Here is a 17,598-nt window from a genome sequence, read left to right as displayed (position 1 = left end):
TGTACTCCCCAAATTGCAGTTCTGCATCCCTTATATCTGTGTGACACCACATCTCTGATATCCCAACAATATCCGCCTTTGATGTTTTGAGCAATACCTGAAATTCATCAAATTTATTTACTAAACTCCTAGCATTGGTGTACACACAAGTATACCTGCACCTGTTTCTATTCTTAGCTACCCTAACACAACCCATGTGTTTACTTGTACCGCAATGGCTCCCAGCAGTCTCTGAAATGCCATGCATCTTGTTTTTCAGGCTTCTGCTCATTCTAATAGAAGCAGTGCAAGAATCTCTTTCACCTCTGCCAGTGGCTACTGTTAATCTATTGGTCTTTGTCTCCCCCCAAGCTAGCAGTTTTCCGACCCACCTAACACTGCCTCGATAGCATCAGCAAATATTCTTGCACCCTTTCTATTTAAGTGTATCCCATCCCTGTAGAAGCAATCTCTCCTGTTAACAAGTACAGTCCAGGCTGAAAAAAATTCTACCCCTTGAGCCTTGCACAATCTTTCCAGGGCCGAATTGATCGACAAGGCTCTCTTCATATACTCCCTCCTATCGTGTCTGGGCAGAATTGCAGACACTTTCAAATTCAACCCTAATTCTCGGCTTTTGTTCAGCAGTGACCTGTACTTGTTAAGTAATTCTGCCGGTCTCCTACTCTTAATATTATTAGTGCCAACATGTACAACTATATTACCTTTTGTGCCCTTAAAAGATGATATTCGCTCTACAACGTCAAATTCGCTCTACAACGTCAAAAATTTTTTTTTCTCTCTAAATAACCACTTTTATACCATGTGGGTGGGGTCCTTTTTTTAAGTTAGTTTAGTTAGCCTTATTCACTAAATGAAGTATACAATCGGGTAACGTTTCGGGAACCTTGCTGGAATACGTCATCAATTAGGCCATACTTGGCTGCACTTTTAACAACCTCCTATCTTGCTGAATGACTGTCTTCTTCATTCATTAGCATAAGTACAGGCATATGATGCAAGAAAGTAAGCTTACACGGCATCATTCAAAAAAAAAAAACACCTTCGCATTTCACCCATCCATTCGTTCGAAATGTTTGTCTAGTTTTGTCTTGAATTTATTTAAGCTGTCAACTTCTACAATGACAGATGAAAATTTGTTACAGCAATCAACCACTTGCTGGCTAAAGGCAAATTTCTGCACATCTATTCTACAACTGTCTTTCCTCAATTTGAATTTATGTCTCCTCAGGAGATTAATCTGGGCAAGATAAAGAATCCCATCAGCATTGAGCATGCTCAAACCATTCAAGGCCTTATATACTTCAATCAGATCACATCATAGGTACCTGGTGTCCAGACACTGTAATTTGCAAAACTTAAGCCTTTCTTCTTAAAAGAGCAACCCTTTGTTCCATTCACTAATCTTGTTGCCCTTCTCTGTACTCGTTCCGGCAGCTCTACACCCTTCCTAAAATGTGGCCACCAGACCTGTATACATTACTCAAAGTGTGGCCTGACCATTGCCTTATACAAGGGGATAATCACATCCTTTTCCCTGCTAGAAAAATTCCTGTATATATCATTCACAAGACACCATGAGCTACTCTTGCAGACCATCTGCACTGCTCAGAAAACTTCATATCTGACTGCACAATTACCCCCAGGTCCTTTTCATTCTCTACCTCTGTCAGTGTAGTACCACACAGTTGATACATCACTGCTACTCATATGCAGTACTACATTTGTCACTGTTAAATTTCAGTTACCACCTCTCAGAACATCTGTTCAACTTTTCTAGATCCTGTTGCAGAAGTGTACTGTCATTAGTGTCATTAACAACTTTACCAACCTTCGTGTAGTCTGCAAACATAGACGTTAAGCCTGATATTCCATCATCAATATCATTAATAAATACAGAAAACAACAATGGACCCAACACTGAACCCTGGGGAACTCCACTAATAACATTAGTCCACAAAGAGCAGAGACCATTGATTACCACTCTGTCTTCTCCCACTCAACCATCCCTTTATCCATAGCAGCAATTAGCTTCCAGTGCCACACTGCTCCAATTTGTGCAGCAGTCTTCCATGTGCAACAGAATCAAAAGCCTTCCTAAGATCCAAATATATGATATCAAAATTATTCTTTGCATCCAGTTCCTTTGTGACCACATCATAGTATCCAATCAAATTGGTCAGAGACTCCCCTTAACAAACCCATGCTGTGTCTGAACTATAACTGAAGTCTTGTCTAGATGATTCTGCAGTCTTTAACCAGTCCCTCCATAATTTCCCCAGAACAGAAGTTAAACTAACAGATCTGTAATTACTTGTCATTCTTTGATCCTTCTTTATGAACTGGGGTCACATTTGTACATCTCCAGTCCATGGGTACTTCCTCCGAGTCCAAGAAAACTCTCATAATTATGGATAAAGGTTTACTTACTTCTATGCTGCCTCCTTTAATATAACTGGATAGATCCCATCCATCCCAGGTGCCTTTCTTATGTTTATCTTCAACAATTTCTCCTCCACTTTGCTCTCAGTTATTACAAAATCATTTAGCTCACTGCCAGAGGTTAATACACCTCTGGCATTCCCCCACCCCAAATAACTCCTCATGCGCAAATGTAGATGCAAAATACTCATTCAGTTTGTTTGCTACCTGAGCAGGATCACCAACAGTTGAACCATCGATATCAAGTGGACCAATCTGATTCATCTCCTTCCTTCTAGAGGTTACATAAGTAAAGAACTCTTGCTATTTTTCTTTGCATCCTTTGCCAAAGATTTCTCGTGATCTGCCTTTGCCTGCCTAACCTCCTTTGTGACTTGATTACAGACCAGCTTATATCTACCATAGGCTTCTGAATCACCTGTTAATTTATATGTATCCCATGCATTTTTCTTCTATGCCACGTCTTATTAGTTCATCTGACATCCATTTAGGTCTAAATATTGAACAATATTTCTTAGTTGGCATGAAAAGCCTAGTAGCTTTCAAGATTAATTCTTTGAATGCTTCCCCCATTTAGAATTGCTGTTGGTAACATCATCAGTTGGTCCCACTGTATAGAATTTAAAAACTGCCTCAGACCACCATAGTCACCTTTATGAAAGCAAAAACCCTTCCCTTTACTCCCGATGGTAGTTATCTCTTTGAGTAAATCCAACATCAGCACACTGTTATCACTGCCACCTAGTGGTTCCTTTATCTGCAGATTCTTAATGCAGGAAGAAAATCACTACTGATAATCAGATCAAGAGTGTTACGCCCTCTAGTTGCCTCCAAAACATGTTGTAGATGTTTTGGAGGCAACTAGATCCACAAAATCCAATAAATCCACAAAAGCCTTGCTGAATGACAAATGAATTCAGTGAATGAATGAAGGAAACAGTCATTCTGGAAGACAGGAGGCTGTTAACAGTGCTGTCACATATGGTCTGATGATGGTTCCAGTGAGGGTCCCAAAATGTTACATAATCTAACCTAAATTTTACTTACCAAATGTTATCTACGTAACCTTATGTGATTTAGTCAATAAAACTGAATAAACTAACTTAAAAAAAAAAACACAAATACAAATGTGGTATAAGCGTAGTTATTTAATGAGAAAAATAATTTTAAATTGCAATTATAAACAAAGGTTATTCTCAAAACTTAATTCTTAAAAACATTCGGTGAACACAGAGGTTCAATATCTTTATCTACATCAACAGGTCTAAAACTTTTATTGTTTGGGGCACACTTGCAGTTTTGTTTGAAGCACCCCTAAAGAGGAGTGCCAATAATCTGAATGGAGTTTTTCCTAATTTTATAACATTCTGAAGACTAAAGTGTTGTGGCACACTGGTTGATAATTACTTATCATGCAACTGCATATAAACAAACTAGATAAACAATGAAAATATAAATATGTTAAAAAAATAAAAGAAAGGAGGAATGTATCAATACCTTGTAATGCATATGTAGGACATCTCCTTTTTTAGATTTTTTATCGCATACTTCGGCCCGTTTCTTCACTCCAATTTGTAGTTTTTTTGGTTTTGCATTGCTCTTTGATGCATCATTGCTAATGACAACAAAGTCTATCAAACAAATAAAAACTACCCCTACAAGAAGAATGCCATATGCTGTTTTCCGCAGGCTGCCCATTTTCTAAAACAGAGAAAAAAATTACTTAATTAGAAGTAAGATAGAATAATTATAAATTATTTTAAAAAGGCTAATAGACCTTTCCTTGTTACCTCATTTATAAATGATATATCTAATATATATATTTTGAATACAATAGGCACTGAGGTTTTTAAAATCAATGATGTATAGTTTTTTTTTTGTTAGTTGTTGGCGCATCAGCTTCTGTGACCATATTGCACCTCCCAAGGTTTTTGCATTTTCTACTCTGATCCAAGCCCGAGACAAGATTCAAACCCGTGACCTTTTGGGTTGCCAGGCAGGCACTTTACCCACCCAGCTAGACAGGTTGGCAATGATGTATAGTGTGCACCAAGTACTTACCATATAGTCATATGGTTAGGCCTCATTTACTGTAAGTAGTCAGTCATAATATACAATGGGAGAGCACACAATGTTACAATGCCATCCCAGAAAATGTAATATAAAGTGAAATGGATTTTCATACAGGTGCAATATCATAAATTGGAGAACAAATAAAATGGAAAACCTTTCTAAAAGAAAAATAAGTTGCAAAATATCTAAAACATAACTATAGGGTTTTTTTTTAAATGACAGAATTTCTTCTTGAAAGAGAAGTATGCATCTACATTTTGCATATACATTCACACATGAGGAAATCTGTAGAGAAGTGGAGACCAGAAGCATATCAAACTCTAGCAGGGAGCTAAATGAGCTTCCCTGAACTCATGGGAGATCCACATGGACTGGAGATGTGAAAATGTATCCCCAGTTCACAAAGGGAGGATCAAAGGATGACATGGGTAATTACAGACCTATTAGTTTAACTTCTGTTCCAGGGAAAATAATGAAGTCACTGGTTAAAGAAGCACTGCAGGATCATCTAGACAAGACTGCAGTTATAGTTCAGACATAACATGGATAAGTTAAGGGTAAGTCTTGTCTGACAAATCTGATTGATACTATGATTTGTTCACAAAGGAAAAAATATTTTTGATGTCATACTTCGATTTTAGGAAAGCTTTTGATACTGTTGCACATGGAATAATGTACGAATTGGAGCAGTATGGCATTAAAGGGCAAGTTGCTGCAATGGATAAAAGGATGGTTGACTGGGAGAAGACAGAGAGCAGTAATCAATGGACACTGCTTTGCGTGGACTAATGTTATCAGTGGAGTCCCCCGGAGTTTGGTGTTGGGTCCAGTGTTATTTTCTGTATTTATCAATGATACAACTGAAGTTTAACATTGACAAATGTAAAGTACTGCATATGGGTAGCAGTAACCCCAGAGTAACAGACCAACTGTGTGGTACTACACTCAGGGTAATAGAGAATGAAATGGACCTGGGAATAAATGTGCAGTCAGATATGAAGATTTTTGAGCAATGCAGACAGGCTGCAAGAGTAGCTCATGGTGTCTTGTCAATGATATACAGAAATTTTGCTAGCAGGGATAAGGAGGTGATTGTCCCCTTGTATAAGGCAATAGTCAGGTCACACCTCGAGTTCTGTATACAGGTCTGGAGGCTACATTTTAGGAAGGATGTAGAGCTGCTTGAACAAGTACAGAGAAGGTCAACGAGATTGGATAGGGGAAAAGGGGGTTGCTGTTATCAAGAAAGGCTTAAGTTCTGCAAATTTCAGCATCTGGAGACTAGGCACCTCTGAGGTAATCTAATTGAGGTGTATAAGGCCTTGAATTGATTGAGCAAACTCAATGCTGTTGGATTCTTCCTCTTGCTCAGATTACTCACCTGAGGGGACATAAATTAATTGAGGAATGACAATTGCAGAATAGATGTGTGGAAATTTGCCTTTAGTCAGCAGGTGGTTGATAGTTGGAACAAATTTCCATCTGTGGTAGTGGAAGTTGAAAACTTAAATAAGTTCAAGGCAGAACTAGACAAGCATTTGGAATGAATGGATGGGTGAAATGAGGTTTTTTTTTTTTTTTTTGGCTGATGCTATATAAGCTTGCTTTCTTGCACCATATGCCTCTATTAATGCTAACGCCATGCCAGATAATTCATGACATAATTCTCTTTCAAGAAGAAATTCTTTCAAGTTGTTTCCCTAAAGTTAATTCCTACTGCCATGCCCCTTAATCCAGTAGCAAGCAGTGCCTGGTCTGATGGACCATTCAACAAAATAACTAACAGGTATACCAGTAATCCTGCTAGTACAGGATTACTGGTAGCCAGGTGGGCAGGAGCAGCAGTGCGTAGCACACGCTTCTTGATTAGACCGGGTTCGAGCACGTGACCACCAAATACGGAGGATACGGAAAGGTCAGGGAATGACCACCGCATATCCCCGGAGCAATATGGCCTTAGTTGCTAATGCTCCTAAAAACCAAATAGCAAATAACAAACACAGGATTACTGACTGTTCCTCTGTAGCTTCCAACTATAGTTTTGAAAGTCACAAGTTATCGTTTATGTAGAGTAATTCGTGACACATGCTGACAGACGAGGCATCATCAATGCATTATTATTTCTACCTTCAGCTTTGCCTTATTACTTTTAGTGTAATGTAAATAATTGTGTTTCTCACTGGGCATCATCATTACTACTGGAGAAGGTTAGGTACTTTGTCTCAATTATTGTTATTGATGTAAAATGGTCTCTAGTCTCAATCATTATGATGATTATTCATGCAGTGATCACTTCAGGATTCCACTTTATTGTGGTGTCCTAAACTTTTGTAGTGACATTCACCACAGACTTCATGATCTTGCTAACAACAGAAATCCAAATAGATGGTTTAGAGTTTTCCATGACCTTTTAGGAATTCCATTACAGATTGGAGAAACATTAGCACTTCTACAGTTTAAGGGGATCTCCAGGGGTCTAATGATGATCTCATTAACATTACTAATTGTTTGAAACGCTTGCATGCCTACCATTTTTTGTATAACTGGATGTATACCATCCATCCATGGGACACTTACCCTCCCTCAGTTTCAGCAGTTTTTCCAATAGATGCTTCCCACAGATAATTAAATCCCTTATTTTACAGCAAGTTGACTCTTCTTCACTATTGCTTCCTGATTCAAATGCACTTTCAATCAATGTTGCAAAGTACCTATTCAGTTTATCTGCCACATTGTCTAGGTTGACTATGAATCCATATTGTAAGGGATGCACTATCCGATTTTCTCTCTTCTTTCTTGCATTCACTCAAACAAAATACCTTATCCCCATTCTTAGCTCTTTCTGCCAGTGATTTCTTATATTCAGATTTCACTCATCTTACAGAATCAGGGGTTTTGTTTCTAGTGCTATATGAATTGGTCTCAAAATAGTCTATTATACCATGCTTTTTTCTCTTGTTACTTATTCTGACACCTTTCTTTATATTTAAAATTTCTTTGAAAGGTAATAAAGAGTGCAGTGGGATTGTAAAATTTTTTTATGCAAAATATATTTTTCCAATAAAAATAATTTTCAGTGGAAAAGATGGACTACAATTTGAACTCTAACAATGATTGAACTTTTATGGTTAGTAATTTTGACTGGTCCTGGGAAACATGCAACTAATTACTATAGTAGTAATAATAATATAATACAATTTTGTACTCTAAAACAATAATAATAATTATTGTTTTAGAGTAGTAATCAAAAAAAAATAAGTAAATGTGAAGTAACTTATATTCAATAACTAACATAAAAATACTAACACGTGACATATAGAGAAATCCAATGCTTGGCAGTGATGTAATTGGCAAAGCAAGAGCATTGAGAAAGCAGGTCAGCTGCCCCATCCGGACATCATGTATAGAAGCTTGGAATACTGCCATAAGTTATAGAAAAGAGGAATTGGGGGGGAAAGGCAGATCTAATGAGGTTATTTGACTTGAGCATTGTGCTGGCTCTCAAACCTGAACATACAGTAAAATATTACAATAAGGAGAGCTGGCTGTTCAATGGTGAAGTGTTAACATACAGAGAAACTCTTTTGCAGGTCCCATTTTTCAATATCAGTAGGAGGAAACAGGGCAAAGAACAATGCTTCTATTCTGCTTGGCTTTATGTATTCCACAAGTCCAGTCAGTTGCTCTCTCATAAATATAACAATCAAAATTCTAGACTAAAACTAAGAGCTGTTTAATACACTATAACCATTAATGCAGAACTAAATGAGAACATTTTAATAACAGCAAACTATGTACCTGGAAATGTATATTACCTTTTCAACAGAGCAGTGACTAAGCATTCCTTGTGTCTGAAGCAAAATAAAAATTTTATGCCCCCTAGTTCTCCATAAATAAACATTACAAATTAATAATGAATAAATTAATAATTAAATACTTGAAATATAACAAAATTATTGCATGTTGCATTCACTCATGTTTTGATTTCTCAGTGTTAAAGTAAAAATGAATAAATAAATACACACACTGGCCAAAAAAAAATACGAACCTTTATTCAGTATTGAATCAGGCTGTGTTTTGTTTCTATTAACAGCAAGTGTGCAGTGCAACATGGATTCTATCAGCTGTTTTGGTTCGAACTGTAACCATTCTTCCAGAAAAATATCACAAACCTAGAACAAAGTTGAATAAAGAGGACTTTGTTGCCGAACAGATCTCTCCAGCATATCCCACACATTCTCAATAGGATTGAGATAAGGAGACTGTGGGAGACAGAAAGATGGTAGAAATCTGCATCACATTCTCCCTACAATTCTTGCACAGTTTTGGCATGATGAACTATTGCACTGTCATCCATAAGTGGCCATTGCATTCAGAATAAAAGTGCAACATTGCAGGGTGCAGTAGATTTGGTATTCCCTAGATGACATTCAGGTACTCCCTAGATGACATTTAGGTACTCCCTAGATGACATTCAACCTTCTGCTAGTATCAATGGACCCAGTTAGTGCCAAAAAAAAAAAAAAAAAAAAAAATTCCTATACAACAATGATACCACACCTCCAGATGCTTGGGTTGTCGTAACAAGGCAAGCAAGGTCCATCGCTTTGTGAGACTCTTGCCCCACTCTCTGCCTACCATCAGCACTAAACGAAGTGTATCATAATTTGTCTGACCATATGACTTTCTTCCATCGTTCCACTGTACAATCACAATGTCCTTGGCACTGCAGCACATGTGGATTTTTATGTTTTTCCGTGAAATAAGTGGCTTCTGAACAGGCAAGTGACTGTCAATATACAATTTCTTCAATTCCCTGTGGATGGTACTGGTTGAAATAGGGCAATTCTAATTCAGATGTTATTTGCTACACTGGATATCCTATTTTTGCATACAGCCCTCCTTAGAGTACGATGGCTTCACTCTTGAAGTACTGATTTTTCTACCATATTTATACCATAAATATGGAAGAACCACCTGTTTTCCAGTCATTAAACCTTTGAGATGAATGTTTTTGGGAAACCAGTTATGTCTCTCATTTCTTGAATCTTGGCTCCTGCTAAACATGCACCCACGACAACACCTTTTTCAAAGTCTGATAGATCACACGTTTTCCCTATTCTGGCTTCAGATTACTGCAGCTGAACAGCCTGTGCATCCTTTACACTCAATGAGGTAACATCTCATCAACACACGTCAGTTTTCTTTGCATCTATTTGCATTTGATTATCTGTGACTACCTTAATACAAAGGTTCATATTTTTTTGTCCAGTGTGTGTATATCTATCATGTTATTTTTAAATCCTACATATTTACACTCCTGCTTTTGGTGCACCTGGGCAATTTTAATCATCCATTCTCCGTAAATTTGTAAAAATTTGATGCAGTAAATGCTCCCCCCACTGCTTTGCTTTCCATACATGGCAAAACATTTACTGACTCAAGAACTTTCAGCAGGTGAAGAATAACCTTGAACAAGCTGTGACTAAACATTAACCAATCACTTACAGTACTACCACCTCAAGTTCTCACAATGTAACAAGACTCCACACAATGAAAAACTTGAGTAAAATTGTGTGCAGCATGATTACATCCTTAGAGCTAAATATACATTCATGATAAATATAATTAAACACTAGCGTTAAATTAAATAAAATGTGCTTTATTATAAATATATGATCATGGTAAATATTATTATATACTAGCATGTTACCAGTGTAGACAAGTAACATTACTCTAGTTTAACTTAAATTTTATGTGAGTGACAGTGTAACCAGTGTAAATAGGCAAGGCAGGTGTATAAAATGAGCTTCTTTAATGAATAGCAAAACAGTCTTTATGTGTTGCCACCCCCTCTTTCCAGATAGTATGCAATATCTCAAAGTGTCCTGGACAATTTAGTGTGCCTCTGGCTTAAAAAGGTTGCCAAACATTAAACTGTACCATGTTTTGTTTTTAAATTGATTTCGGTGAAATGTGCAACTACAAATGTCACCAAAAATAATAAGTGAAAATAATAATCTTTATTAGAAAAGAAGCAAAGTATATGAAGTTATGATACAGAAACAGTTTTTTTTTTTTTTTTAAGATTTAAAAACAGATGTACTCTAACGCGTTTAGGGCATAAGCCTCAAGCTATGGGAGAGTCTAGACTATGTATAAATATAGTGCAAGCACATCAGAAATAGATGTATTTTAAAAAAGACTACACCAACCTTTGAACTCTAATAGAAATACCATAATGCCTTGGAATTTCTTTTCATTCCAGTTCGTCCAAGAACTGGAATGAAAAGTAGAAAGTTGAAAAAAATTTAAAAATTACTGAAAGAGTAAAGAACTTATAGCATTATAACTCTCAATACATAATCCCCTGGCATTAATTTCAATGATGTGAAATCTCTAGTTTCCTGTATATGTTTTTATACATTAAATTTACAAATAAAGATTATAAAGCTGAGATGCTCATAAAGACATCTAGTCTTTCTTGAATTATTACTAAACTCAAAGGCACACAGTGTTGAGTTTATTCCTGAATTAGAATGGTAAGCAGTTTTTTAACATCAGCAACAACCCCAGGGGCTCTCATCTGGTGAGTATGGGCTTGGCACACCCAGGGTCCTGAGCTGGATATTATCATTCTTCTCTTTCTTGGTGATTCCCTTCCCTTCTACTATTATTATTATTAGCCATATGGTGCAAGGAAGCCCGAGGCTTATGCTGCACCAGGGGAAAAAAAAAAAAAAAAATTTCTAAATTACTCAAAGAGAGAGAGAGAGAGAGGGAGGGAGAGAGAACTAGAAGGGAATCACCAAGAATGATATCCAGCTCAGGGTCTTGGGTTTGCCAAGCCCATAATCACCAGTTGTGAGCCCCTGTAGCTTCGTACTTATGTTATATATTTTCTATATGACTGAAGATTTCAGTGAAGGGGACACACATTTCACCATAATAACGTAAAAACACACAGAATTACAGCTATCGGTATTATCGCAAATGCAATAAGGTCGAGTTTACTACCCGTTTATAACAGATTGCACTAACAGAAAAGCCCAATAACCCGGAAAGTGCAAATTGTTTTATGGCACTGACCTCCAGAAATGTGCTTTAGTAAAATGTTAGCTCGCGTGGGGTGTAATAGTGAGTTTTTGTCTTAATCTTGTGAAGTTCTTTTCAGAAAATTTAATTTTGACTGTTATCATGGTGCCGACTATAAGAATAAGAGACAGCGCCACTAGTAAATCTATCAAGAAAAGGAAAGCGATCATTTTGGATTAGAAAATTAAAATAATAAGGATGTATGAAAATGGCCAAATATTAACAAATATCGTGCAAAATTCAGATTTGTCAGTGGCAACGGTGAATCGATCAGCACCAATGAAGTTTAACTACTGTAGTAGCAATATTTTATTAGTCATTTCCGAGTTAGTTACATAAAATTCGACTTACGTAAGAAGTCCTGGAACATACTCTTACGTATGTCGGGGACTTGCTGTATTTTTGGATTAACCGGGAAATCGATTATCTGGGAACTTTTTTTTTTACCATCTATCCCGGAAAATCGAGAGTCTAATGTATATAGGAAATCTGTGTTAATCATATTTTTGGGTTAATTTGTCCATAATAATTGGTATTACAAACAGATATTATTTTGAAAATGTACTTAGGGAACAAAAATTTGTGGCAGGAACCCACTACAATTTAAGGTTACATAGGATGCAACTGAGTCCACATGCATTAGTTCCCATGGAAATGCCACTACTATTAGTTTAGCGCAGACACAGGGTGTTGTTAGGTTTTAGGCATATTAGTAACTTTGGAGCCATTTTGCACCAGGATATAATGGTACATCGGAACAGAAGTTTGGATCCACAAAGAAAATGAAACAATATATACTTAATTTGTTTATCATTCAAACAGACTGCCATTAACATCTACAGACACGAATTCTTTATGAATTCTTAAGACAGAAATACCGAGAGCATGCATCCTAAATAGTTTTTTTCAGTGCTGCAATATGCTGTGGTTTTAGGCAATAAATTAAGAGTAGTCCCAAAGGAAAGAGGAATAAGCCATCAGGTATTTCAATTCCTAAAATATGTAATCCTTTTGGGTTTAGACTTTTGATATACCCTGTACAATAAACTGTCCAGTGCATATTTTTCAATTATAGTATTCATTACTGGCAGAGAATATGTACAAAATTAAAAAAAAAAAAAAAAGTAACCTATTTGCTATATTTTTGTATTGATCAAGTTGAGATCTGCCAATTGTGAAGGGGCCCTACTTACTTAGTCAGTGATTATGCTTAATTAGAGGGGTACATTTTGTACAATAGCACTGAACTAACTGATCAGGGTTCACAGAGAACACCCAGAAGCACAATATTAAATAAATGCAAGACTGTGTAGAGAAAAGGTGCATGTTTACAGGTTATCTGTGTGCTAATGAAATATCCACAAGCTGTTGAGATGAAAACTGAATGAGAAGAGAGAGAGAGAGAGAGAGAGAGAGAAAAAAAAAAAAAAAAAAAAACGTGAAATCACACACAAAATTAATATGGACCTGTGATAATTGTATTAGCTATTTATTCTTCAAACACCGCTGAAAGCTAAGGAAGCAAGGGGTCTAAAGTAGACTACACTGAACCTGATGAAGTTACATAAAATTCATCTGATTTAGACTTACTTAATTTATGAAATTTTTCATCTCTTTTGAAAGCATTAGCTGCTGACAAAAGAAGATACTATCGGCAAGAAATCAAGTAAACATTGTGCAATTTCATTAATGTCTTCCAAAATGAGTGTAAAATGCATGCAACTAATTTCAGAGTATATCACCTTCACACATATTTTTTACTGGTTAGCATAATATTACTGTATTTTTATTTAATTTTTTTTTCCATGTTTGCCCAACATGTATTTCTGTTGGGCATTATTGTATAGAGATATTAAATGCAGACATTGTGAAATTAACAATATTGTAACTTTTTACTTCAAAATGTGATGACAGAAAACAAATTCTACTCTCAAAAGGAGTAGATTCAGCTGTACTTATTTACATAAAAGGTTTTGATCCAGAATACCTAATAAAATATTCAGGAAAATGAATATAAATATTAGGCATCTCAATATACAGGGTGTTTCAGTTAAACGTTTCAGAACTTCTAAGAGGGGTAGGGTACATCCTGACAACTCGAAATCATATAGCAATGTGGGGTCAGAAATGCTTTCCTGAAGCGGTGTTGTACACAGAAGCACCATAAAGAAAAGAGACCGTAAGTGAGAAATCGTTTTAATAATACATGAAAAGAAGCAAAAAGGTACATGGATTAAAGTAAGTGTTCGAAGTTTCTTCCACGGGCTACAATGCACGCCTCACATCTCCGACGCATGGACATCCGAACATTCTGGAATACTCCAGGCGAATTTCTTCGGCAGCTACTGCGATTCTTGCAACCAGCTCCTCAGCATTGTCAACATGGGTGTCATAAACTAGCGATTTCATGACCCCAGAAATAAAAATCAAGACATGATAGGTCGGGTGACCGAGCAGGCCAACGCACGGGACCACCACGTCCGATCCACTGTTGACCAAATGTGACATCCAGGTAGTTACGAACATCTCCGCTATAATGGGCAGGGGCTCCATCGTGTTGGAACCACATTGTGTGTTGCGTCGATGAAGAAATCTGTTCATCTCTCAAAAGTTGTGGCAATACTTGCTGCAGAAAGATCAAGTAGATAGGTCCGGTTAGACGACACGGTAACAGGTAAGGTCCGATGAGGTGATCTCCCATAATACCTGCCCATACATTGACCGAAAATCGAATCTGTGCTGCACGACGTCGCACGACGACTTCTGTGTACAATACCACTTCAGGAAAGCATTTCCGACCCCACATTGCTATATGATTTCGAGTTGTCAGGATGTACCCTACCCCTCTTAGAAGTTCTGAAACATTTAACTGAAACACCCTGTATATCACTGGCCAGCCAAACTAAGCTAGTATACAAGTTGATGTGTTGCTTACAAAACTATACTATATTTCTAAATGTGAGAAACTCCACTAAAATTTCCCCAAAAGTATAAAAATGCAATTATATTTACAAGAATTAACAAGTAAATAAATAAATATGCTCACCCTTTCGGATGGCCAGAATATTTATCGCATAAAATTGTAACATGATTAATAGACCCACAACCATGAAAATGTTGCTCCAGTTCTTCTGCAGTTGCCCCATAATCCACATTTCCTACATATACTTCTGATTTTCATTTTCATTCTCATTCTCTCTCTCTCTCAGGGTAATTCAGAAATTTTTTTTTGGCTGGTGCAGGATAAGCCTCAGGCTTCCTTGCACTATATGGCTAATAATAATAATAATAACAAGCCTCATTCATCGCTTGGTTATTACTGTTGCTTGCACCTCAGCAGAGCTCTTAACATAAACCTTATTTCTTACCTTGTCTTTTATGGTTGTCACTAGTGACACCTGAGGAATAGCTAAGGCTTGACTTATATATCCCTCAGATGATCACTTTTTTCAGAGTGCTTAATGACATCAATCTTTGTATCCACTGTTATGGTTAACAACATCTCAAACACCTAATTCTCTCTTAGCAGCCATTTTTAAGGGGCAGATGTATTCAAAAATAATGCAAACAATATGGAGTTTTCCAAGATCACACTAGTGTCATGACAGACTAAATGATCTACAAGTCAAAAACTACCACTACAAATATGTAATTGTAGTAATCGCCACTTCATCGTTAAATAATTGACATTTTCTATGGATTAAAACCGTAGAGCTGCAGAAATCAAAATTACACATGAACGTACATTAATACACTATGAAATAAATTATATAATATCAGTGTAGATACACCATAGTTTACCCATAAATTTGAACTACGTATGTAGCGTAAAAGGCATTGTTTTAATAGTATCTCTTTTAATAGCAGGTAAACTATGGTGTATCTACACCAATATTATATAGTTAATTACCTAAACCCATAAGAAATTATGTCTTGAGTATTTCATCTTCTAATACACTATCAAATAAAATAATAATTTTCAAGACAAACTATTATATATATATATTTGCTTGGCTGAGCATTAAAACTGCGAGGTGGTGCCTAACTCTGGAGCACATTCCTTAATCAGTAAATGTTGTAAGAAAAGAGCATCATAAGTTGAACCATTGTAAAATGAGACTGGATCACATTCTGAACATCATTAAAGGGTGAGCAGAACATAAGGAAATGCAATTAACAAAAATAATGAATGCATTAAATAAAGCTGTTGAGTAACTGGTGCATGTTCTAACTTTAGTTAAGTTGATATATGTTTCTAGAATGAAATCACAACTAAAAATCCAGAAATGTTACACATTCAATTTCTGTTTCTTGTTGTGGATTGTATGGCACATAAGCATCTTAGGCTGTATTGTGCCAGTGTATTATGTCTGTAAAATGTTTATATGCATGAATGGGTGTAACCTGAGATTGGCTAATGGCAGCCTGAACTGGAGAGGCTTTAAAGAATTACTCTGGCCTCCCACTGGGATTTGAACACAGACCTCAGCAAACAGGAAATAAACAATAAAGCTACCACTCCACTGAGGACATTTCTGCATGTATGCAGAACTGTAAATACACACACACAAAACAAATTCTAAAGAATGGTGGACCTGGCCTTTTTTTTTTTTTTTTTTTTGGTGAGGGAATATATAGGAAAACAAGGGGAAGATCTTTCTGCTATGCTCACCCTCAAAGGGGTAAGCATAGCAGAAAGGTTCATAGAAAATGTATTGCAAGAGACCGTTATTTTGAGCTATAATAGCTCCAAAAATATCACGGGAAAATAAAACTTTTAAAGAATACCACACAACTGTACTAAAATATAGTAGGTTCAGCTAATAAAAGATATTTCTTTTTACAAAAGGTACCCCACTCCTTTTTGGGGAAGGCCCAGAATTTTCTGCTACAGTGAGAATGGGGCAGGGGAGTTGAGAAATAGCACAAGATATTTTTCAATCACGTAGAAGCAGAACATACAAAAACATGCCTCTGGAATAATCTGGCAGGAATATTACCGCTCCCTGGTTCTGCCTTTATAAAAAAAAAAAAAAGCTAATTTGATTATTATTATTAATATGCATTATTAAAGTGAAAGTGATTTTTCAAAATCATAATTTTCTAAATTATTCACATATCTCTTATTAATATGCGAAACCCATAGAGAAATGACAAAGACTTTATAATTAAAATTTATCGTGAAGAAAATCATTTAACCTTTTCATCAGCACCCAAAATTTATATTCTGAACATCATACTAACTTCGGTAACTTTACTCCTAAGCAAAAGTAGACTTACCAATCATTAACAATAAAGCGTCACAAAAATTGGCTATTTAACATTCTGTGGTTTATAATTTCAAGAAGACATGGAATACAAACAGCAGAATTAATAAGGTTTCCAACAACAAGGAAAATAAACGAATGCACGATCATCCATAAACCACAAGCGTTACACATGCGCTACAAACTGCAAAATTTCGACAATTGCTGTCAACATTCTGAAATTGCTATAAATGTATTAAAAATCCAGAAAATATTTTTAGTGTGCTCTTTTTTGGTTTTGTTGTTATTTTGTTTTATTTTTATAGATTTTTCATTTCTAGGTGCGTTAGCATATTAGTGTAAACGGCCTATTATCTTCAGAAAGTCCACCAGTCCGTAGTAAATTACTCGGCTTCCGGTGGATGAATTTTCACAAAATTTCCTATTTTGCTCCGTCAGAAAAATTTTTCGAAATTCCTCATTATTGTGTATTACATGCGGAGGTATAATGCACGAACTCGACTCCCAATGGATTATTTTTCAGGAAATTGTATATTTAGCTCTTAAAAAAAAAAAAATCCAGTTTCTCCAAATTTTATTAAAATTAGACCAATAGAGAAATCCAGCAATTGTTATTTATATTTTTCATACATATCAAGGCCGAACGTAACCGAATGGTCAAGAGCGAGAGTGTAATAGTACACTACGCTCTGTGATGGACAGTGGTTCAAAGTTCGCGTGA

The 17,598-nt window shown here is 36.2% G+C and overlaps 1 protein-coding gene across 1 annotated transcript in view; it reads right to left on the bottom strand.

Annotated features, from left to right (window-relative positions):
• Positions 1-17,069, bottom strand: part of LOC150088564 (peptidyl-prolyl cis-trans isomerase FKBP2-like) — a 46,141-nt gene extending 29,072 nt beyond the window's left edge. The window contains exons 1-2 of the mRNA XM_090369565.1: positions 16,891-17,069; positions 3,940-4,143 (exon numbers count right to left, since the gene is read on the bottom strand). Coding sequence (XP_090225691.1) covers positions 3,940-4,140 — 201 coding nt within the window. The 5' untranslated portion in view covers positions 4,141-4,143; positions 16,891-17,069. The remainder of the gene's footprint in view (positions 1-3,939; positions 4,144-16,890) is intronic.
• Between the last annotated feature and the right edge of the window lie 529 nt (positions 17,070-17,598).

This window comes from Mastigoproctus giganteus, chromosome 3 (assembly GCF_048544385.1).
Source record: "Mastigoproctus giganteus isolate SK-2022 chromosome 3, ASM4854438v1, whole genome shotgun sequence".
Lineage (NCBI taxonomy): Eukaryota > Metazoa > Arthropoda > Arachnida > Uropygi > Thelyphonidae > Mastigoproctus > Mastigoproctus giganteus.
Note: the sequence above shows the minus strand (reverse complement) of the source record. Positions and strands in the feature narration are given on the sequence as shown.